This window comes from Sebastes umbrosus, chromosome 9 (genome assembly GCF_015220745.1).
Source record: "Sebastes umbrosus isolate fSebUmb1 chromosome 9, fSebUmb1.pri, whole genome shotgun sequence".
Classification (NCBI taxonomy): Eukaryota; Metazoa; Chordata; class Actinopteri; order Perciformes; family Sebastidae; genus Sebastes; species Sebastes umbrosus.
In genome coordinates, this window is record NC_051277.1 from 15,442,137 (window position 1) to 15,464,524 (window position 22,388).

The 22,388-nt window shown below is 42.5% G+C and overlaps 5 protein-coding genes across 19 annotated transcripts in view; all 5 read left to right on the forward strand.

The window, feature by feature from the left end:
- The window catches only part of LOC119493873 (protocadherin gamma-C5-like), a 223,100-nt gene that overhangs the window by 172,673 nt on the left and 28,039 nt on the right, over positions 1-22,388 (forward strand). The window contains exons 2-3 of one of the 15 annotated variants that reach the window (XM_037779393.1): positions 1,771-1,776; positions 5,166-5,177. The exons of 13 other annotated variants lie outside the window; for them this stretch is intronic. In XM_037779393.1, coding sequence (XP_037635321.1) covers positions 1,771-1,773 — 3 coding nt within the window. In that variant the 3' untranslated portion in view covers positions 1,774-1,776; positions 5,166-5,177. Of the gene's footprint in view, positions 1-1,770; positions 1,777-5,132; positions 5,985-22,388 lie in introns of those variants that run through there. One more of the 15 variants, XM_037779391.1, reaches the window with a different exon arrangement.
- LOC119493884 (protocadherin gamma-C5-like) lies at positions 9,360-14,477 on the forward strand. The gene is made up of 2 exons (XM_037779403.1): positions 9,360-11,946; positions 14,343-14,477. The coding sequence occupies exons 1-2, from the start codon at positions 9,478-9,480 to the stop codon at positions 14,388-14,390; spliced, it is 2,517 nt and encodes an 838-aa protein (XP_037635331.1). The 5' UTR covers positions 9,360-9,477; the 3' UTR covers positions 14,391-14,477.
- On the forward strand, positions 12,627-22,268 carry LOC119493890 (protocadherin gamma-C5-like). Its single transcript, XM_037779409.1, has 2 exons — positions 12,627-15,259; positions 22,245-22,268. The coding sequence occupies exons 1-2, from the start codon at positions 12,785-12,787 to the stop codon at positions 22,251-22,253; spliced, it is 2,484 nt and encodes an 827-aa protein (XP_037635337.1). The 5' UTR covers positions 12,627-12,784; the 3' UTR covers positions 22,254-22,268.
- On the forward strand, positions 15,809-19,410 carry LOC119493888 (protocadherin gamma-C5-like). The gene has a single exon (XM_037779406.1). The coding sequence runs from the start codon at positions 16,133-16,135 to the stop codon at positions 18,617-18,619; it is 2,487 nt and encodes an 828-aa protein (XP_037635334.1). The 5' UTR covers positions 15,809-16,132; the 3' UTR covers positions 18,620-19,410.
- Positions 19,749-22,284, forward strand: LOC119493887 (protocadherin gamma-C5-like). Its single transcript, XM_037779405.1, has one exon. It carries the CDS (start codon positions 19,764-19,766, stop codon positions 22,251-22,253), a length of 2,490 nt encoding a protein of 829 aa, XP_037635333.1. The 5' UTR covers positions 19,749-19,763; the 3' UTR covers positions 22,254-22,284.

Consider the following 22,388-nt stretch of genomic DNA (forward strand, 5'->3'; position numbering starts at 1 on the left):
GGAGAGAAGCGGTGTGATGGAGAGGAAGAGAGAGGCAGCGGGGGAGGGGAAGAGGCACGTGGTAACCGGCACAGTCTCCAACATCCCTGTGCAGCATTGGTGTTAGTGATGCACGGCAGCCATTTTGATCCACAGCCCTCTTTGTCTGCTGATATAGAGGGCTCAGAGATGTCTCATGTGTGTAATAGTTACAGTTACTGACTGCCTGTAAAGGACACAGATAGCATGAGATATTTCTTGATAAAATGTAAAGGAATAAGAGGCAAGTGATAACGAGAGAGAGAGAGATCTGCATTAGTTATATAACAAGTGACAAGGGGATGTCTGAAAATAGAATAGAGGCTGGATATGTTTCAACAGAAACATTTAATGAAGAAAGGAAAACTGACCTTGAATGTATTAAAACCTAGCTGTCCACAAAGCCTGTAAAATATTGATTTTAAGACTGCTATTTGGAGTTACACAGCAACAGACTGGATTTGTTACCTCTTGTACTAGTCTCCACATGTGAGGGCTTACATTATATGCTGAATATGAAAGCTGTGTGGTGCGTTTTAAAAGTAACAGTGTGCTGACTGGGCACCAGCCTGTTGTTATAATGAGGAAAATAAAGGCATCTGTGTTTGATATCCGTCTAATTTAAATTAAGTGAAAATAGCGCTTGTCTTTAGATAAAAGAGCACATAAAGCATCATTTAAATATCCATCTTGATGGATGAGTGATCACTAAATGCTTGTGTGATGTGGTGAGGATCATCTGTCTGCAGTTATGTTCGCTCAGTTTTATCCGGTATCAGAGGAAGCATCAGATCTGGTCTCTCTGGGTGGTTTATGTGTTTCAGCAGTAAAGTCTGCAGGATATTGAGGGTGTGTGCATGTGAAAATAAGAGTTGACTAACTACAAGGCAGAGACGTAGGTTAATTGTCTTAACCCCCATATCCGCTGGAAGCAGTCTGTTATCATTATCAGCCCACATCTGTTTCTGCTTTACCTGTTTCAACTGTGTTTAAACCATTACTTCTTATTTTCTCAGGTTTTTTAATGAGAGGTTTTTACTGAGTACCATAAATTCTTTTGGACAGTGTCTCCGTAGGGGTCAAAGCTCACAGAATTGCTTTTTAAGCAGCTAACTAGTTCATCCTGTTTCATACCCTGTGCCCCTTCAGCGTGTTGTTGTTGTATCTTCCTCTTGTTTAAGAAATCTACCTTGCAGCTGTCAGAATTCATTTTGGATCTTACACAGAGCCCCAAACATCAGTTTGCTAAACTTGTAATTGACCACAAAACTGTAATCACATGCAGAAGCTCCTGGTTCCCACAGGCCCGAGCTCTCGTTTAAGTGTCCCGCCTTCCTAGCCGAGCTGTCTGGTGAGCAGCTGTGTGCCCATGTGTATGCCGGTGGGGCTCATCCACACACTGTGTGTGTTTGGGGGATGTGGTTAACGTTTGTACTATAACCCTCGTTGTATTGTTGTTTACAAGATATCCCAGATATCTGAGATATCAGGGACCTTAGGGTGGGACTGAATTCCCACAGAGCAGACTACAATTCACACAACTGTTGCTGCCTGTCCCTCTGGGACTGTTGTTTTGTGGCTTTATACAAAAGGGCGCATTTAGACTCATACAGGATAGGGCCAAGCAGTTGGAGGGCATCTTTAAACTTCAAGCTCCTCTCCAGCAAGCATCCACACTGCTTAAGTCTCAGCGACACTAAACTATTCTGTAGCTGACCCCGACTTTGTCTTTCACTGTGGAAGGGGGACAAGTAAAAAGTACATTGTCTCTTAGAAGGATATTAAAATAAGCATGCATGCATTATTAGTGAAGAACATAACAGTTATTGATACATTGTTAGGTCAAACATGTACAGATGGCAAATTTCTTGATTACTATGATGCAGATATCAGTTTTATTGTGTTCCTCAGGTGAGGTGAGGACAGCTTTAGCTCAGTGAGTAGAGCAGGTCGTCCTTTAAACACAGAGTTGGCGGCATGTTGAAGTGTCCTTGAGCGAGACACTGAACCCCAAGTGCTCCCCGGCTGCTTCATAGCAGCCCACTGGTATAAAATATATATACTATATGAGAAACATATTCAAGTTTTAAGTTGCAGGTGCATCAGATTGATGGCAGGACAAACACTGATTTGTGCACAGTGTTTATTTATAAGGAAACTGAAGAGAATACAAGCAAGTACACATATACTATAATTAATTGTACCTTTCTTTGCATGAAGGCGGGTAAACCAGAGGTGTGTGTGTGTGTGTGTGTGTGTGTGTGTGTGTGTGTGTGTGTTTGTGTGCTTGAGAACATAAGATGTTGCATTTGGATGTGTGTTGATGTCCCAGAGGAGGAAGTGTGGAGTTTTGCACTGGCTGATTCTCTGGGAAGGATTACACTAGGGATTACATAGAACTGTGGAATATGGGGCAATGGCAAAGTTGTGTCAAGCGAATGACTCCATATCTACACAGGCTTTACTAAAATACAGTGTATTCTCAAAGGTCAAATTTTGATCAGTGTAGTGATTCTTCTAATCAAACACACACAAGTAGTAATGTGATTTGAAAGAAGGACAGAATCTTGCCTTCTACGTGAGTAAAGATGTAGTGAATTATATTTATTCTGATATTGTAGTTACATTACATGACTTCCATATAGTTATCATGCGTTATGTTCACATTATATTGCATCATAAATGACCATTTAGAATAACTCAAAACATCTTTGTTTTGCTGTAACTGCCATTTACTCAATCCCTGTAGTTCACATTGTGTCAAATTTCAGCTAAAACTGGATGGCTACTGTTCAGCAGTCATTCTTGGTTTCCAACAGTCTTCCTTTTTCCTCCTGATCTCATTTTCTGCATCCCTCCCCTCCCCCTCTCCAGCTGCACCTCTCTGCTGCAGAGAGAGAAAAGAGACAGAGAGAAAGGGAGAGGGAGATTGCTCAGTGTAGGACATTTTGTTCCGTCTATAAAAAGAAATTAAACACCATACGGTGTCATTTCATCTCTGTGTAGGTCACCATTTTCACGACAAGAAGAAATATCTCTTTTGTGTCACTTTTAAGCCGTTTATAAAGAGATGCATTATTACCCAGCGGTCCATATACATGTGCTTCGTTTGAACAACATATCATCAGAGGACAAATGTGTGTGTCTCTGTTCTCTTCCTTTCCTCTGTCTTTTTCTTTATCCTCTGTTGTTTTTGTAGCTCTTTTTTTTGCCACCATTGCCTCACAGCTCACAGGAAGCAGGGTGGGATGCGAGCAAGCAAGCGAGGTGGGATGTGTTACCATAGCAACAAGCTGACTCACTGGCAGGGCTGTACCATTTTTCACTGAGCTACAGGGGGTCAGCGGCAGATGCAGCCTTTGAGCTGTGATGGCTCCATGCATTTGTTGATGCTGGGAGGACAGGAGACACCCCTGTTTTGGGTAAAGAGGTGCAGCATCCTCAGACCTGGGGTGACTGATGATGGAGAGAGGGGAGGAGGAGAGGGAGAGGGTGATCATGGCTGCTTTTCAGATTTGTTCTGATGGATGCTGCCCTGTTTGTTTTACCGTCCCCTGTTTCCGCCCAAACCCATGGTCATAACGAGTGGCTTGGCTAATATATTAATTTAGATTAAGAATTTCGTATTAAATTCTTTATTTCTGTTCTATGAAATGAACAACAGCCTTCTGGTGTCCCTTTTTCATTTCCTTGTTACTTTTTTCCCCTGGTTGACCTATTTTTTTTTAATGTGTCTTTTAGACCAACACTGTGATATTATGTTAAAATGTGTTTATGCACACAGTCGAAAGGTATATTACATGCAGGGTATCATTTAAACTAGAGTACACCAGTCTTTTAATAAAAATGCAGCTACTGCTTTGCTTTGTCTAAGAAGCTTCCATTCCCTCTCACAAAGACACTCACACAGACATCAGCTGTGATAAACAGGGGGTCACAGAGCAAAGAATCTCATTAATAAGGCATGGATTTGTCTCAGGGCATCGCCTCGAGGCCCCCTGCTGTTGCGTTTAGGGTAGTGGCTTTGTGCAGCAGTGCAGTGCAGTATTTTGTTTGTGATTCATACATGGATGGTGTCAGCAGGGTTTCCAAAGTCTTCAGTTCCGTCAGCAATGATTGTGTTACTGTTTTGGTTTAGGCTGAAGTGGTTGTACTCTACCAAAGTATGTTTATGCTTCTGTTTGAAGGGCAAATTGATTGCTGTGTAGCATAATCTAAGTGAATGATGTTGAAAATGATTCACGAACCTAATATATTTTTGGTAAGGCAACCACAGTGACCTGTAACTCTGGACTGTATAGTCATTCTCTATCCACTGAGGTGGAGCTGCCGCCTCTGTCTTTCTCAACAATATTATTTTTTTTTTGTTTCATAATAATCATCATCCTCCTTCAAGTACAGCAATGCTAAAACCAAGTTTCTCTGAAGCTCCATCTTCTTTCTCTGTCTCTCTCTCACTCTCTCACTCTCTAACTTGTACACACACAAACACACTCACATGGTACTCACATGACACTTGACACCCAGCTTGGTTCATTCTTTCATCAGTAAAGGTCACGTCACACATAATTGTTATCGTATTATCATAATTTATAAAATGAATCTATCATACTTTTCTATTTGAATGCTCTCTGTTGAACATAAGCCACAAGAGTTTAGTCTTTATATTTTATTACATTATGTGCTGATGGACACTCAGATTGAGTGTCATGCTTCAGTCGGTTAAATAATGATAAAATTTATCATTATTTAACCACCTGAAGCATGACACAGATACAGATCAAACCCCACAAAATTGTTTCAACATTTTTAAACTTGAATAGTTTATGTGCACACACAGCGTACAGTTTTTGTGAACAATCCAATCATACAATTTATTATCAATCAACATAAATAGAAATTACTGACGCTTTGAATCACAACACTCATTTGTTGTGAGCCGCATGGTAAGTATGTTGGTTGCTCTACTTCCCAAAGCCAGACTCTGTATGCTGACCACCAGTCTAACTAACATCCTTTCTCTCTTGTTTTTCTCTTTCATGTGTCTCCCTTGCTGCCTGCTGCTGTTCCTGTCTCCTCCCTCAATCCTGTTAAATCCTCACTCACCAAATAAGGTAAGAAATAGTTTTCTTCTTTGTTGTTCTCAGCCATCAAACACACAGAGTGGTACAAATGTTCATGATTCTACAAATAGCACTGATTACTGATGCACTGACAACTGAACATCATACTCACCATGCAGTAACAGAAATCAAACGCAGACTATAGCAGTGATGTGTTTTACACTGTGTCCAAACATTACACATTGGCACACTGAGTCAGATTAAGGTTAATCAGATTTTCCGCAAGCGACACATCTGTTCACATACCTCACAAAACAGCTACCATCACTGATGATTGCTTCAATCAGGCGGTGGTGAACGTACCATTTGTTGACAACAGATAATGTGTGACAGTGTGAGTGGATTTATTCTCAATCTATGATGTGATATGATCTGACCCAAATATCTCATGGACATCATTTAAAATATATGCTGTAGATAAGTGGGCAATTACATTTTAATACTTGTCTAATGATAAATTAAACTGTAATATTTAATTTGAGAATATTTAGAATCAGCATTTTAGCTCCTTTGTACATATATACCCTCTTTTTCAAGGTGCCAAAGCACTTTACATTTGAACATGAAGTTGGACAGCACTCCCTACTTACAGGCTTATATGGTTTAAGGAAAGTATTAGCAGGGGAAACCAGCTGGTGAAGTAACTTGTGCTTGAATCAAGTTGCAAGGATTGTACTGTCCAGCACTGTATCTTGGATTTGATCCTGTTTTTATGTTCCGCAACGCCATCCACTTTATATAGTTAATCATAAAGCATGACATTACAGTTTGAGCAATACATTATAATGCAGTGGGTAAAGAAAGTACAACGCAATTAACAGAACAGAAAAAAATGCAAATTTTGTGACACAAACATGATTTCCACTTAACACGCCAACATATCTGAGGAAATTGACTCACTTTCCCCAGTCAGAGGGAAATCAATTGCAAAGTGTTGAATCAGCTCTATAGTCATTTTTGAGACTGAGCTGACCAACTTGTTCAAATGTCTCATTTAAATGTAAAGTGCTATGGCACCTTTATATTGTAAAGTGTTGTTCATACACACAAACAGTTGCCTGTTTATTAGGTACACCTAGTTAAGCCTGTTGCAGTCTAATACAACAGTCCTGCAATAAATCCTACCTTTGTGAGGTTATAATGTTCAGTCTTTGTTGAAACTCTTTTAGAGAACTGTTCATTAAACTTTATGATAATTTTGGAGGATATAGTTTGTGGTGCTGTTGAATTGTACCCTGTTATGTAGAGGTCTGTTTGAGTTTCTGTTTAGCCTACCCTCAATGATATAAATGGAGTGGACAAAATAATAGAAACACCTATCAGCATTTCAACAGCATCACAAACTCCAAAATGACCTCACAGTTCGATCAACACCTCTCTAAAACAGTTTCAACATAAAACATAAAATTAGAATTTGCCTAGGATTCATTGCAAAGCTGTTGTTTTAGACTGCATTTGTTTTAAACAGGTGTACCTAATCAACTGGGAAAAACATTTTATACAATGCAGACAACCACCACACACTACAGCTTTAAAACAACTGATTTAACACAAAAACATCTAACTTAGTAGTCCTAACAAAACCTAAACATGCTTTATGTTTGGTGGTGTTTATAGATGGTCTCTTGCATTGCATTTCTTTACACCCTACATGTGTTGCTATTTTCCCAAACATTCAGTCTCAGTTCATCTGATACATGTTAGGGTACTGACTAAAATGATGCATTAACTGTTCATGCTGAGCAATGACTGTATGAAGATGGGTGTGACACTGTGGTTAGCACAGCCACCTCACAAAAAGTTAAAATCCACTGGCTAGGTCTTTTTTTGTGGAGAGCACATGTCCCCCTCTTTATGAGTGTTGTTTGTTGACGTGTGTAAGCAATGTGATAGCCTGATGACCTGTCCAGTGTGTACTCTGCCTCCTGTCCTGTGTGTGGTTGGTTAAGCTCCAGCCTGCACAGGATAAGTGGGTATAGAAAATAGATGAATGATGGTAAAAAGGAAACAACTTTAGTCAATGCAACTTCAGCACTTTGTGCTGTAGCACAACACCTGATAGTGAACATGTGCAATATCAGGTTTAATATGAAATTTAAAGTGTGAATGAAATGCACGTGCTTCCAAATATTTGCATGAGAATTGTACTTTTACTTACAAATATCCACCATTGAAAGGACTTGTAGCAAAATAGCGTCAAAATATCTAAGGCATCGTTGGAGAAGGTCTGATTTCATAATTTAACCCAAAATTATGTTTAATTTATCGATTTACTCATTCATTCATTCAACCTTTATGTAAATCTCGGGGAATCATTTAGGGCATGCCCTCATGTTCAATGATGTGGAGAGTACAATAAAACAGTATAAATGCACACAAGAACATAATTAATGAATTACAGGAAGCAATCAGCCAGACAACAATCGAACACTGTTAAAAACAGTTACATTCAAGAGCGGAATATATAAATGTATATTTATTTATAATTTTTCTCGCTCATAAAATACCAGAAGTATAAAGTTAGCATAATAATATATTTTATATTTATCTATACTTGATTTTTTAAAATGTGACACTACATTATGAAGCTATTTATTTTACTTTTATACTGTATATTCACCGTTTATATTTTAATGTCCTGTGTTTGTAGCAGTGAAACTGAATTAGGTGTGTTCTGGCGATCTACTCCTGTATTCATCCCTGTATTGTGTGAGAAAAGTAGTGAGGAGGATGAGGTTTTGTTTCCCCTGGCTGCCTGGCCTGCCGTGTTCAGTGAGAGGCTGAGAGGCTGTGTGCTCTGCCTCTCCAGCAGCCTGCAGCAGCAGCAGTTGGCCGCCTGTGTGGCGCTGTCCACACGCGTGGTGCTGAAAGCAGCTCAGGCGCTCTCCCCCTCCCTCTCTCACTCTGCCTCTCTACATCTCCCTCTGTCGCCCACCTCCACTCAGAGCAGATGACTGATACGTATATATTGAGTGCATTGTTCATATTAATTTACATTTGTTGTAATGGATAACTTTGCCATTAGCACCACTGAGTTTACGCATTTTTAGATTATTTATTATTTTATATGTTAGCAAATAATGCCTGCTGCCAGCGGAGGGATATTGACATGTTTTACTAGGTAATTCGAGTATTCCTGCACCGGTCATTTGCACTGTACTGATATCTGTTTATAGACTAACTGTGCATATACAGAGTAAATACTTTTGAATATATTTTATTAATTCTACATTTTTCTATTTTTATCGTAAGTTAACTTGACTTATCTGTACATACTGTATATATATATATTTTAAAAACAAAATCACAATTTCTACATTTTTATTTTAAGTTAAACTTCACTTGTTTTATTTATATATTTTTATCACAATGTTGCAATATTACACAGCTCTGTCCACACATTTCTGTTTTCTAGTAGATCTTTATTTACATTTTTTATTTTTATTTCACATTTGCTTTAGCAAAGTAAACGAATGTTTCTCATGGCAATAAAGCCCCTTTTGAATTAGAGAGAGAGAGAGAGAGAGAGAGAGAGAGAGAGAGAGAGAGACACACACACACACACCATCTGCGCTCCCCCTCCCTTTTCATTTGCTCTACAGACCTCCATACGGGTATTTTACGTCGGCTGCTGCTGGCAGAATTATTTGACTGAGGCTTATGGAGAGCTGTGAAGACGTAATGACGTATGCAGGCTGCATTGGCTTTCTGTGGCTGCATTGGCTTTCTGTGGCCACAGGAAGGCAACGAAGAGCCTTGTCAGCCACACAGGCATGTGCATGCAGGTACATCCAGGCAGGAGGATAGATGATGGATTAATACAAAGCATTATATAAGTGATCATATAACGATTCAGTTATTTATAGAACACTGAATTTATTCATTTATTATCTACAGCGTTTATCAATAATTAATGTACTATATCGTTTTCATATTTATAGTTTTAGTCTTCAAATACACATTTTAATACCGTTGTAGGTGATGGGCAGAGTGTTTAATGGGCAGTCAAATTATATTTCATTTGATAGAGTCGCAATAACCAGGATAATCTTTGTTTGGATCATACTTCTACGTCACTGTTCTGTAGACGCTTACTGATGCCACGATTGGTGGAAATGGGTACACTCTGTCCACCAATGAAATCCAGAGCTGTACAAAGAGATCTACTCCCTCTCACCGAGTAGCTTCAGTCTCGTAACCATTACCATGTTCTGCACAGGCGGGGAGGGATGCACATGCAGACACAAAGCATGACTGTCTCTGTTATGTATGAGGACGCATCTACATTGGATCATATATTTAATCACTTAAGAAGTTTGGATTGGTGTGAGAAGATATGGGATTTATGGAACGAGGAATAATGTGGAACAAATTGCCTGCATGGCAGGTGTTACTGTGGTGGCATCATTTCTTTCTCTTGTGGAGTACAATAGACGGACAGACTCGCTACAGCATCCCGGAGGAGCTGAAACAGGGCTCCGTGGTAGGAAATCTAGCCAAAGATCTGGGTTTGGTTGTATCTGAACTGTACCGACGTAAATTGCGGATAACTTCGGAGGCTGGTAAGCAGTATTTTCGAGTGGACTTGGGGAAGGGAGAACTGGTGGTGGTTGATGGGATAGATAGGGAGGAACTGTGCGGACAAAGACCGTCATGTGTGTTGCCTTTGGAGCTAGTCATAGATAACCCCTTACAGCTGCATCGAGTCGAAATTGAAATACAGGACACAAACGATAATTCTCCTAGTTTTCATACTAAAGAGAAAGTGGTGAAAATTGCAGAGCTGGTCAATCCAGGAGCGCGATTTCCTTTAGAAAGTGCACAGGATCCCGATGTGGGCACTAATTCTGTACGATCCTACCTCATAAGCAAAAATGATAATTTCAAATTGACTGTTAGATCCCACAAAGACGGTAGAAAAATCCCTGAACTGGTGCTCGAAAAACCTCTTGATCGAGAAAAGCTGCCTGTGCACAATCTCATCCTCACTGCTGTAGATGGTGGAGATCCGGTGCGTTCAGGGACATCTGAAATTACAGTTATAGTACTTGATAATAATGATAATGCACCGCAGTTTGAAAGACAGGTATATGAGGCAAATATCAGCGAAAAGGCAACACCTGGAACTGAAATATTGCACGTTAAAGCTACTGATGCAGACGAAGGACTAAATGGAGAAATTGAATATTTGTTTGCAGAGCAAACTACAGATCTGATTTTATCTTTATTTGACATTGAACCTTCTACTGGAGTTATTGTTGTCAAAGGAAGTTTAGATCATGAAACGAACCGTTTGCATAGATTTGACATAACTGCTAAAGACAAAGGTAACCCTGAGATGGATGGGCATTGTGGCATCGAAATTAAAATAGTTGACATTAATGACAATATTCCTGAAATAATTGTGATGTCTTTAACGACACCTGTTCCAGAAGACTCTGCAATTGGAACAGTTATTGCGTTGATAAGTGCAAAAGACCCAGATTCGGGTGACAATGGTAAGATTACGTTAAGCGTGTCTTCCAAATCCCCCTTCAAGTTAAATCCTTCAGTCTCTAACCATTACTCATTAGTGACTAATGGGCCACTTGACCGTGAAAAAAATAGCCAGTACAGTGTCAAGATAAGTGCTACTGATCATGGAAAGCCCCCATTATCGAGTGAAAAAATAATACTTGTTGAATTGTTAGATGTTAATGACAACCCACCAGTTTTCTCCCAGCCTTCTTATGTCGTTTATGTAAAAGAGAACCACGCACCTGGAAAGATTTTGTGCTCAGTGTCAGCGACAGATCCTGATTCGGGCGACAACGCGAAGATCTCCTACTCCATCTTGGACTCTAAAGTGCAGGACGTGTCTGTCTCCTCTTATGTTTACATTAACTCAGATAACGGCAGCATCTACAGCATGCACTCGTTTGACTATGAGAAGCTGAAGGTGTTTCAGATTCAGGTTCAGGCAAAGGATCAGGGCTCTCCGTCTCTCAGCAGCAACGCCACTGTCCATGTTTTTATCCTGGACCAGAACGACAACGCCCCCGCTGTTATTTACCCCTCCTCCGCTGCCCTGGGCTCCCTCTCTCATCAGAGGATGCCCCGCTCCGCTAAAGCGGGTCACCTGGTCACCAAGGTGACGGCCGTGGATGCTGACTCGGGCCATAACGCCTGGATCTCCTACAAACTGGCGGAGGCCTCAGACGCCTCTCTGTTCACTGTCAACCTGTACACAGGGGAGGTGAGGACTAAACGCGCTGTGTCCGAGCAGGACGACTCCTCTCAGAGGCTGCTTATAGAGATCAAGGACGACGGGGAACCGGTCCAGTCCGCCACCGTCACGGTGTCCATCCTGCTGGAGGACGGCCTCCATGAGCCCATCTTAGACCTCCGACACAAAGTGACCGAGCCCAGCAAGAAAACTGGCAGAATCACCCTTTATTTGATTCTCTCTCTGGCCTCGGTGTCCGTGCTGTCTCTGGTGACTTTTCTCATCTTAGCGGTTAAATGCATGAGGACCAGCAGAAGCAGCGGTAGTTGCTGCATGAGACGGACCGACTGTGATGGTTACAAGAACCCCAACAGAAACCTGCAGATCCAGCTCAACACTGATGGACCTATAAAGTACGTGGAGGTCCTGGGAGGAGACATGATGTCTCAGAGTCAGTCCTTCAGGTCCTGCATGTCTCCGATGTCAGAGTACAGTGATTTCACTTTGATTAAACCCAGCAGCACCACTGACTTTAAGGAGGTCATCAGTGTTCTGGATGCGTCTTTACCCGACAGCACCTGGACCTTTGAGAGCCAGCAGGTGAGCTAAACAAAATGTAGATTTGGACTTTCATATCTATCTGTCTATCTATCTATCTATCTGTCTATCTGTCTATCTGTCTATCTGTCTTAGTACGTAAGACTGTCTTCAGAACAGTTAAAACAATTGTGTTCAAGACATCTTTCAATGTAGTCTCACATACACACATTCCCATAGCCCTTTCTGAATAGTTCAGCACCACGAAGGTGGACAGCGACTCTTAGTGGAATACAGGGATGCTTATATGCACAAAGAGTGTGTGTGAGTGTGTGTGTGTGTTTTGCTTCTGTTGCTGATTATCTTTTCAGAAAAAAATAATAATAAGCTTCTTTTCCTAGTGATTGATTAAAATAACATATCTCACTGTGGAGAATGGGATCGTTTACATCTGAAATTGCAGTAGCCAGGCTTAAAAAAATTATGACTTTAATAATCATTTTATAATGACAGGCTACCTTAACATGCTTTGGCGTCCCATAAGTCTCAAAATAATTGCTTTTAGTCACAGTGAAGGGGCACAAATAGAGTATATGCTGCCACTTTAAGAGTGTCGATCAGTGCCCCTCTCATTGGATGGTGGAGGTGGATGCTGTGCACCAATAGGATTCAGAACTGTACAAAGCAATCTAGTCCCTGCCCCCATGCAGCCTCAGCGCTGTTACACTCACAATGCAACGAGCTCAAGAACAGACACAGCAATGAGCTCTTATTTTATAATATGACGTTTTTATAATTCAGCTTGCAGCCATGCTCTGTTATTATGGGAAATCTTCTATCGGAATAATACCTGCGAGGATGGATTTCAGCATCGTTCCTTACAATCTGTCGATTGGAAATAATGTGTTATAGCGGACCGAGGATGACAAAGACAATAGGATACCGAGACTGGAGATGGCAGGCGCTCTGGTGGCATCATTTCTTTCTCTTGTGGAGTACAATAAGCGGACAGACTCGTTACAGCATCCCGGAGGAACTGAAACAGGGCTCTGTGGTAGGAAATCTAGCCAAAGATCTGGGTTTGGGACTATCTGAGATTTTTGATCGTAAGCTGCGCGTCGCCTCTGAGGCTGGTGAGCAGTATTTCAGTGTGGATGCAGGGAAGGGCGAGCTGGTGGTGAATGACAGAATAGACAGAGAGGCTCTATGTGGACAAAGCGCCAGCTGTGTGCTACCTCTGCAGGTTGTAATTGAAGACCCGTTACAACTTTTTCGTGTTGAGGTAGAAATACAAGATATTAATGATAATGCACCTAAATTTCCATCAAATGATATCACACTGGAGGTTGCGGAATCTACAGGTTTAGGGGTCCGTTTTCCATTAGAAAGCGCCATAGACCCAGATGTTGGTAGTAATTCATTGAAATCATATACTCTCAGTAAAGATGAATGTTTTACTATTCGAGTTAAAGAAGTTGCCGGTGGAAGGAAAGTCCCTGAATTGATTTTAGCAAAGCTTTTAGACAGAGAGAAAAAGGCTGTTCATAAGCTTTTGTTGACAGCTCTAGATGGAGGCAACCCAGTGAGATCAGGGACTGCTCAGCTATCTATTACAGTCCTTGACAACAACGATAACGTCCCAACGTTTGAGAAAACGTTGTATAAAGTTACTATTAGTGAAAATGCTGCAGAAGGTGCATTAATAGTACAAACAAAAGCGACAGACTTAGACGATGGTCCAAATGGAGAGATAGAATACTCATTAGGAGCGCACACATCAGATACTGTTCTCTCTGTTTTTAGTATTGATCAGGAATCAGGGACAATATTTCTTAAAGGAAAACTAGATTTCGAAACAAATGCAAATTATGAACTAGACATAAGTGCCAAAGATAAAGGCATTCCGAGAATGGAGGGGCATTGTACTGTGCATGTTGAAGTTTTAGATGTTAACGATAATGCCCCAGAAATAATACTAACCTCTCATCCAAAACCAGTGCGCGAAGACTCGCCCAATGGCACCGTAGTAGCTTTGCTCAGTGCCAGAGACCTTGACTCTGGTGTTAATGGTAAAGTAACATTACAGCTCCCCAAAAAATCTCCATTTGCTCTAAAACCATCGTTTTCTCATAATTACGCACTGGTTACCAGTGGTGTTTTAGATCGAGAAAATGTCTCAGAATATAACATCGAGATAACAGCCACTGATTCAGGCTCTCCTCCTCTGTCCAGTAAGAAAATGATACCTGTCAGCATCACTGATGTGAATGATAACCCCCCTGTATTCACTCAGCCCTCCTATAATGTGTATTTAAAAGAGAATGGGGTACCAGGCTCTATACTGTACTCAGTATCAGCATCTGATCTGGATTTTGGTGAAAACGCCAAGATGTCCTACTCTATACTGGACTCTAAAGTGCAGGACGTGTCTGTCTCCTCTTATGTTTACATCAACTCAGATAACGGCAGCATCTACAGCATGCACTCGTTTGACTATGAGAAGCTGAAGGTGTTTCAGATTCAGGTTCAGGCAAAGGATCAGGGCTCTCCGTCTCTCAGCAGCAACGCCACTGTCCATGTTTTTATCCTGGACCAGAACGACAACGCCCCCGCTGTTATTTACCCCTCCTCCGCTGCCCTGGGCTCTCTCTCTCATCAGAGGATGCCCCGCTCCGCTAAAGCGGGTCACCTGGTCACCAAGGTGACGGCCGTGGATGCTGACTCGGGCCATAACGCCTGGATCTCCTACAAACTGGCGGAGGCCTCAGACGCCTCTCTGTTCACTGTCAACCTGTACACAGGGGAGGTGAGGACTAAACGCGCTGTGTCCGAGCAGGACGACTCCTCTCAGAGGCTGCTTATAGAGATCAAGGACGACGGGGAACCGGTCCAGTCCGCCACCGTCACGGTGTCCATCCTGCTGGAGGACGGCCTCCATGAGCCCATCTTAGACCTCCGACACAAAGTGGCCGAGCCCAGCAAGAAAACTGGCAGAATCACCCTTTATTTGATTCTCTCTCTGGCCTCGGTGTCCGTGCTGTCTCTGGTGACTTTTCTCATCTTAGCGGTTAAATGCATGAGGACCAGCAGAAGCAGCGGTAGTTGCTGCATGAGACGGACCGACTGTGATGGTTACAAGAACCCCAACAGAAACCTGCAGATCCAGCTCAACACTGATGGACCTATAAAGTACGTGGAGGTCCTGGGAGGAGACATGATGTCTCAGAGTCAGTCCTTCAGGTCCTGCATGTCTCCGATGTCAGAGTACAGTGATTTCACTTTGATTAAACCCAGCAGCACCACTGACTTTAAGGAGGTCATCAGTGTTCTGGATGCGTCTTTACCCGACAGCACCTGGACCTTTGAGAGCCAGCAGGTGAGCTAAACAAAATGTAGATTTGGACTTTCACATCTATCCATCTATCCATCTATCCATCTATCTATCCATCTATCTGGCTGGCTGGCTGGTCTACAATAGGCTGTTATTTGGTCTGCCTGTCTGCCCTCTTTCCCCTCTAATTTCACTACATGGTATTTTACTACGCGTTTTTGCAGTGTGCAATGAATATATTCAGAGACGGTAAAAAAATAGTTGTATTGAAGGCATGCATCAAGTTAGTGTTACACGTATAGAGCTGAACATTTCAGCACCACTAGAGTGGACAGCGACTGTGAAATGCAGCCACGGTCATGCAACCTCGGAACAATGTTGATTTATTTACTCTGTACGATCATATTGACAATAGATAACTGTTTATTTTGTTGTGCTTTCATATTTTTTTTCTGTGATGCAAAACATAATTCTATTGTTTGATATTATTTGAGATACTGACTACAAGGTGGTTTTCATTTATCTTTTATTTTTGAGGACGAGGTTGTCTTATATTACTAGATATTCAGTAATATTTGTCATAATCAGCTCAGATGAAAGCTCACAAAGAGAGTATATGCTGCCACTTTAAGAGTGTCGATCAGCGTCCCTCTCATTGGATGGTGGAGGTGGATGCTGTGCACCAATAGGATTCAGAACTGTACAAAGCAATCTAGTCCCTGCCCCCATGCAGCCTCAGCGCTGTTACACTTACAATGCAACGAGCTCGAGGAGAGACAGCAATGAGCTCGTATTTTCGGAGATTTAAACATGGATTTTAGCTTACAACCATGCTCAAACGTTGTGGCATTTATTCGCTGGGGGTATTTCCTAATATCATGGATTCCAACATGGTTATAAACCGGATCTCGATTGGAAATGATGTGTTATAGCGGACCAAGGATGACAAAGACAATAGGATACCGAGACTGGAGATGGCAGGCGCTCTGGTGGCATCATTTCTTTCTCTTGTGGAGTACAATAAGCGGACAGACTCGTTACAGCATCCCGGAGGAACTGAAACAGGGCTCTGTGGTAGGAAATCTAGCCAAAGATCTGGGTTTGGGACTATCAGACATTTTTGACCGTAAGCTGCGCGTCGCCTCTGAGGCTGGTGAGCAGTATTTCAGTGTGGATGCAGGGAAGGGCGAGCTGGTGGTGAATGACAGAATAGACAGAGAGGCTCTATGTGGACAAAGCGTCAGCTGTGTGTTGCCTCTGCAAGTAGTTGTTGAAAACCCTTTGCAGTCTCATCGAATTGAAGTGGAAATAAGAGACATAAATGACAATTCTCCTAGTTTTCCTACACAGGAGATTAACCTTAAAATACCAGAATCAGTTGCACTAGGCAGACGTTTTCCTTTGGAGAGCGCAGAGGACCCTGATGTTGGAAGCAATTCTTTGAAAACGTACTCACTGAGTAAAAATGATTATTTTTCTCTAAAATTTAAAGACACAAAAAATGGTAAAGCTGTCCCAGAATTGGTTTTAGAAAAGCCTTTAGATCGGGAAAAGAATGCTCTCCATCAGCTGCTGTTGACAGCGTTAGATGGAGGAAATCCAGTCAAATCGGGAACCTGTAAGATTATTATTACTGTACTTGATAATAACGACAATTTTCCAGTTTTCAATGAAAATGAATACAAAGTGTCTTTAAAGGAGAACAGCACCAAAGGAACATTTGTAATCAAACTTACAGCTACAGATGCTGATGATGGTCTTAATGGTGAAGTTAAATATTCTTTTGGGTCCCGCACTCCAGACGTCATGCTATCGATATTTGAAATCAATGATATAACAGGAGAAATCGTATTAAAAGGAGCCCTAGATTATGAGAGCTCTAAATCATACCTAATCGACATAACTGCTAAAGACAAAGGCTTCCCCGAAATGGAGGGTCACTGTCGTGTACAGTTGGACGTAAAGGATATAAATGATAATGCTCCAGAAATTGTGCTCACTTCAGAACCCAGTCCTGTGCGCGAGGACGCACCAAGTGGCACAGTAGTGGCTTTGATTAGTGCACGAGACCTTGACTCTGGTGATAACGGTAAAGTGAAGTTACATCTTCCCAAACGGTCTCCTTTCACTCTGAAACCATCGTTCTCTAATAATTACGAACTGGTTACCAGTGGTCCTTTAGACCGAGAGAGTTTCTCAGAGTATAATATAGACATAACAGCCACTGATTCAGGCTCTCCTCCTCTGTCCAGTAAGAAGATGATACCTGTCAGCATCACTGATGTGAATGATAACCCTCCTATATTCACCCAGCCCTCCTATAATGTGTATTTAAAAGAGAATGGGGTACCAGGCTCTATACTGTACTCAGTATCAGCATCTGATCTGGATTTTGGTGAAAACGCCAAAATCTCCTACTCCATCTTGGACTCTAAAGTGCAGGACGTGTCTGTCTCCTCTTATGTTTACATTAACTCAGATAACGGCAGCATCTACAGCATGCACTCGTTTGACTATGAGAAGCTGAAGGTGTTTCAGATTCAGGTTCAGGCAAAGGATCAGGGCTCTCCGTCTCTCAGCAGCAACGCCACTGTCCATGTTTTTATCCTGGACCAGAACGACAACGCCCCCGCTGTTATTTACCCCTCCTCCGCTGCCCTGGGCTCCCTCTCTCATCAGAGGATGCCCCGCTCCGCTAAAGCGGGTCACCTGGTCACCAAGGTGACGGCCGTGGACGCTGACTCGGGCCATAACGCCTGGATCTCCTACAAACTGGCGGAGGCCTCAGACGCCTCTCTGTTCACTGTCAACCTGTACACAGGGGAGGTGAGGACTAAACGCGCTGTGTCCGAGCAGGACGACTCCTCTCAGAGGCTGCTTATAGAGATCAAGGACGACGGGGAACCGGTCCAGTCCGCCACCGTCACGGTGTCCATCCTGCTGGAGGACGGCCTCCATGAGCCCATCTTAGACCTCCGACACAAAGTGGCCGAGCCCAGCAGGAAAACTGGCAGAATCACCCTTTATTTGATTCTCTCTCTGGCCTCGGTGTCCGTGCTGTCTCTGGTGACTTTTCTCATCTTAGCGGTTAAATGCATGAGGACCAGCAGAAGCAGCGGTAGTTGCTGCATGAGACGGACCGACTGTGATGGTTACAAGAACCCCAACAGAAACCTGCAGATCCAGCTCAACACTGATGGACCTATAAAGTACGTGGAGGTCCTGGGAGGAGACATGATGTCTCAGAGTCAGTCCTTCAGGTCCTGTATGTCTCCGATGTCAGAGTACAGTGATTTCACTTTGATTAAACCCAGCAGCACCACTGACTTTAAGGAGGTCATCAGTGTTCTGGATGCGTCTTTACCCGACAGCACCTGGACCTTTGAGAGCCAGCAGGTGAGCTGAAAACAGTAGACCTACTGTGTGATTTTACATCGTTGTATACATTTTTTTGTAAACTTTAAGTATTTTACTGGCCTCTGATAACATGGTGTTTTGTGTTTGTTTAAACATAGAGTACAAGTAATCAATTACGAGCATTTGTTCTTTCTTTCTTTTCTTTTTAATGTTCCTAAGCTAAACATAGTGTTTGGCGTTCTGGTGATATCCCCCCGTGGTTATACACGTAGTTTCCACAATATTACAGCCTAACATGTTATATTAGCATTTCTTTTAAGCATTTGTACCAGTTTGATAAAGCAACCCATATATTGAGTTGTTCATCACTACGTCCTCATTCCAACCCAGTTATCTTTATCAACAAATCATAACCACAACATGCTGGACCTCTATTGCTCGCTTGCTCTCTATTTGTAAAGTTGATTTTAATTTTTCACCCTGTCCATTTTTTTTATTCAAATGCTTACGTGTGTCAGAGTTCAGATTTTGTAGTTGGCTCTGTTTGCATGGTACTGCATTTTAGGATGCTGGATTGCTCCCTGTATAGTTGTATGAATGGCACTTTGTTTCAGCACCACACAGCTGGACAGCGACACACTGAATAGACTTGCTTATAACAGGGCTGAACTGCTTTCAGTAACCTCGTTGCACAATACACTCATTTGTATTCTGATTCAAGTCAAAAAAATAGTTTGTTTCATCAAAAGTTGAAATAACCAGAAAATAGACAGATTATATTTTCATAATCAGATTTATTTTTATTTAAATTTACATTATGGGTGATATATAGCAGCTGACATCGTGTTATTTCTTTCACACACTCTGAATGCATCCAGGCAGATTATTTCAAGGGCGGTATCTGTGTCTTTAAAAGCACTGCTCACCCCCCTCCTTATTGGATGGTAGAGATGGATGTTGTGCTCCAATAGGAATCAGAACTGTACAAAGAGATCTACTCCCTCCCCCATGCAGCTTCAGCACCGTACACGCTTGCATTGCACGGAGCTGGACGAGAGGGAGTGATGCTCTTATCGGAATTAAAAAAAGAAAAATCTTTATTTAGTTTTCGGTATGAACCGATTTTGGATCTTTGTGTCGGATTAATGCTTAATGGCAATGGATTTTAACTATCTGCTTTTCGATTACCTCAATGGGAAATAATTCTAACGGACTGGGGATGACAAAGACAATAGGATACCGAGACTGGAGATGGCAGGCGCTCTGGTGGCATCATTTCTTTCTCTTGTGGAGTACAATAAGCGGACAGACTCGTTACAGCATCCCGGAGGAACTGAAACAGGGCTCTGTGGTAGGAAATCTAGCCAAAGATCTGGGTTTGGGACTATCAGACATTTTTGATCGCAAGCTGCGTCTGTCGTCTGAAGCTGGAGAGCAGTATTTCAGCGTGGATGCGGGGAAGGGCGAGCTGGTGGTGAATGACAGAATAGACAGAGAGGCTTTATGTGGACAAAGCGCCAGCTGTGTGTTGCCTCTGCAGGTTGTAACAGAGAATCCGCTACAGCTACACCGGATAGAAGTAGAAATAAGGGACATAAACGACAATTCTCCCATTTTTTCAACTGAGGAGCGATCTTTAAAGATAGCAGAATCTACTGCCACGGGCATCCGCTTTCCTCTAGAAACAGCACAGGACCTGGACGTTGGTAGTAATTCGGTAAAATCTTATACTTTAAGTAAAGATGAGTGTTTTAGTTTAAGGATTAAAGAATTGTCTGGTAATCGAAAGGTTCCAGAACTAGTACTAGAGAAATCACTTGACAGGGAGAAACAAAGCGTCCATCAGTTATTACTGACAGCTTTAGACGGAGGTAATCCTGTCAAAACTGGAATCACAAAAATCATAGTTACTGTACTCGACAACAACGATAATGTTCCAGTTTTCAAAAGGCCGTTGTATAATGTTACTGTACGTGAAAATAATGTCGCTGGTTCTGTACTTGTAAAAGTTGAAGCAACAGACGCGGACGAGGGTGTTAATGGAGAGATTGAATATGTTTTTGCTGAGCACACACCCCAGTCCCTGTTATCTATTTTTCAGTTGGATTCAGGTACAGGTGACATTTCCTTGGTAGGGCCATTAGATTATGAGAGCAGTGCAATGCATGAAATAGATATTACTGCAAAGGATAAAGGAGTTCCTGAGATGGAGGGCCACTGTCGTGTGCAAGTAATAGTTATAGACATTAATGATAATGCCCCAGAAATAGTGCTCACGTCAAAACCAAACACAATACGCGAGGACTCACCGAGAGGCACAGTAGTGGCTTTAATCAGAGCACGAGACCTTGACTCCGGTGATAACGCCAAAGTAGCGTTAAAACTCCAAAAGGGCTCTCCCTTTAGTTTGAAACCATCATTTTCTAATAATTATGCACTAGTTACCAGTGGTTTATTAGACCGAGAGAGTTTCTCAGAGTATAATATAGAGATAACAGCCACTGATTCAGGCTCTCCTCCTCTGTCCAGTAAGAAAGTGATACCTGTCAGCATCACTGATGTGAATGATAACCCCCCTATATTCACTCAGCCCTCCTATAATGTGTATTTAAAAGAGAATGGGGTGCCAGGCTCTATACTGTACTCAGTATCAGCATCTGATCTGGATTTTGGTGAAAACGCCAAGATGTCCTACTCCATCTTGGACTCTAAAGTGCAGGACGTGTCTGTCTCCTCTTATGTTTACATTAACTCAGATAACGGCAGCATCTACAGCATGCACTCGTTTGACTATGAGAAGCTGAAGGTGTTTCAGATTCAGGTTCAGGCAAAGGATCAGGGCTCTCCGTCTCTCAGCAGCAACGCCACTGTCCATGTTTTTATCCTGGACCAGAACGACAACGCCCCCGCTGTTATTTACCCCTCCTCCGCTGCCCTGGGCTCCCTCTCTCATCAGAGGATGCCCCGCTCCGCTAAAGCGGGTCACCTGGTCACCAAGGTGACGGCCGTGGATGCTGACTCGGGCCATAACGCCTGGATCTCCTACAAACTGGCGGAGGCCTCAGACGCCTCTCTGTTCACGGTCAACCTGTACACAGGGGAGGTGAGGACTAAACGCGCTGTGTCCGAGCAGGACGACTCCTCTCAGAGGCTGCTTATAGAGATCAAGGACGACGGGGAACCGATCCAGTCCGCCACCGTCACGGTGTCCATCCTGCTGGAGGACGGCCTCCATGAGCCCATCTTAGACCTCCGACACAAAGTGGCCGAGCCCAGCAAGAAAACTGGCAGAATCACCCTTTATTTGATTCTCTCTCTGGCCTCGGTGTCCGTGCTGTCTCTGGTGACTTTTCTCATCTTAGCGGTTAAATGCATGAGGACCAGCAGAAGCAGCGGTAGTTGCTGCATGAGACGGACCGACTGTGATGGTTACAAGAACCCCAACAGAAACCTGCAGATCCAGCTCAACACTGATGGACCTATAAAGTACGTGGAGGTCCTGGGAGGAGACATGATGTCTCAGAGTCAGTCCTTCAGGTCCTGCATGTCTCCGATGTCAGAGTACAGTGATTTCACTTTGATTAAACCCAGCAGCACCACTGACTTTAAGGAGGTCATCAGTGTTCTGGATGCGTCTTTACCCGACAGCACCTGGACCTTTGAGAGCCAGCAGGTGAGCTGAAAACATACTAGACCTACTGTGTGATTTCATATCGTTGTATAATTTTTTTTGTAAAATGTAATTATTTTATTGGCATCTGATAACATGGTGTTTTGTGGTTGTTGAAACATAGGGCACAAATAATCAGTCACAAGC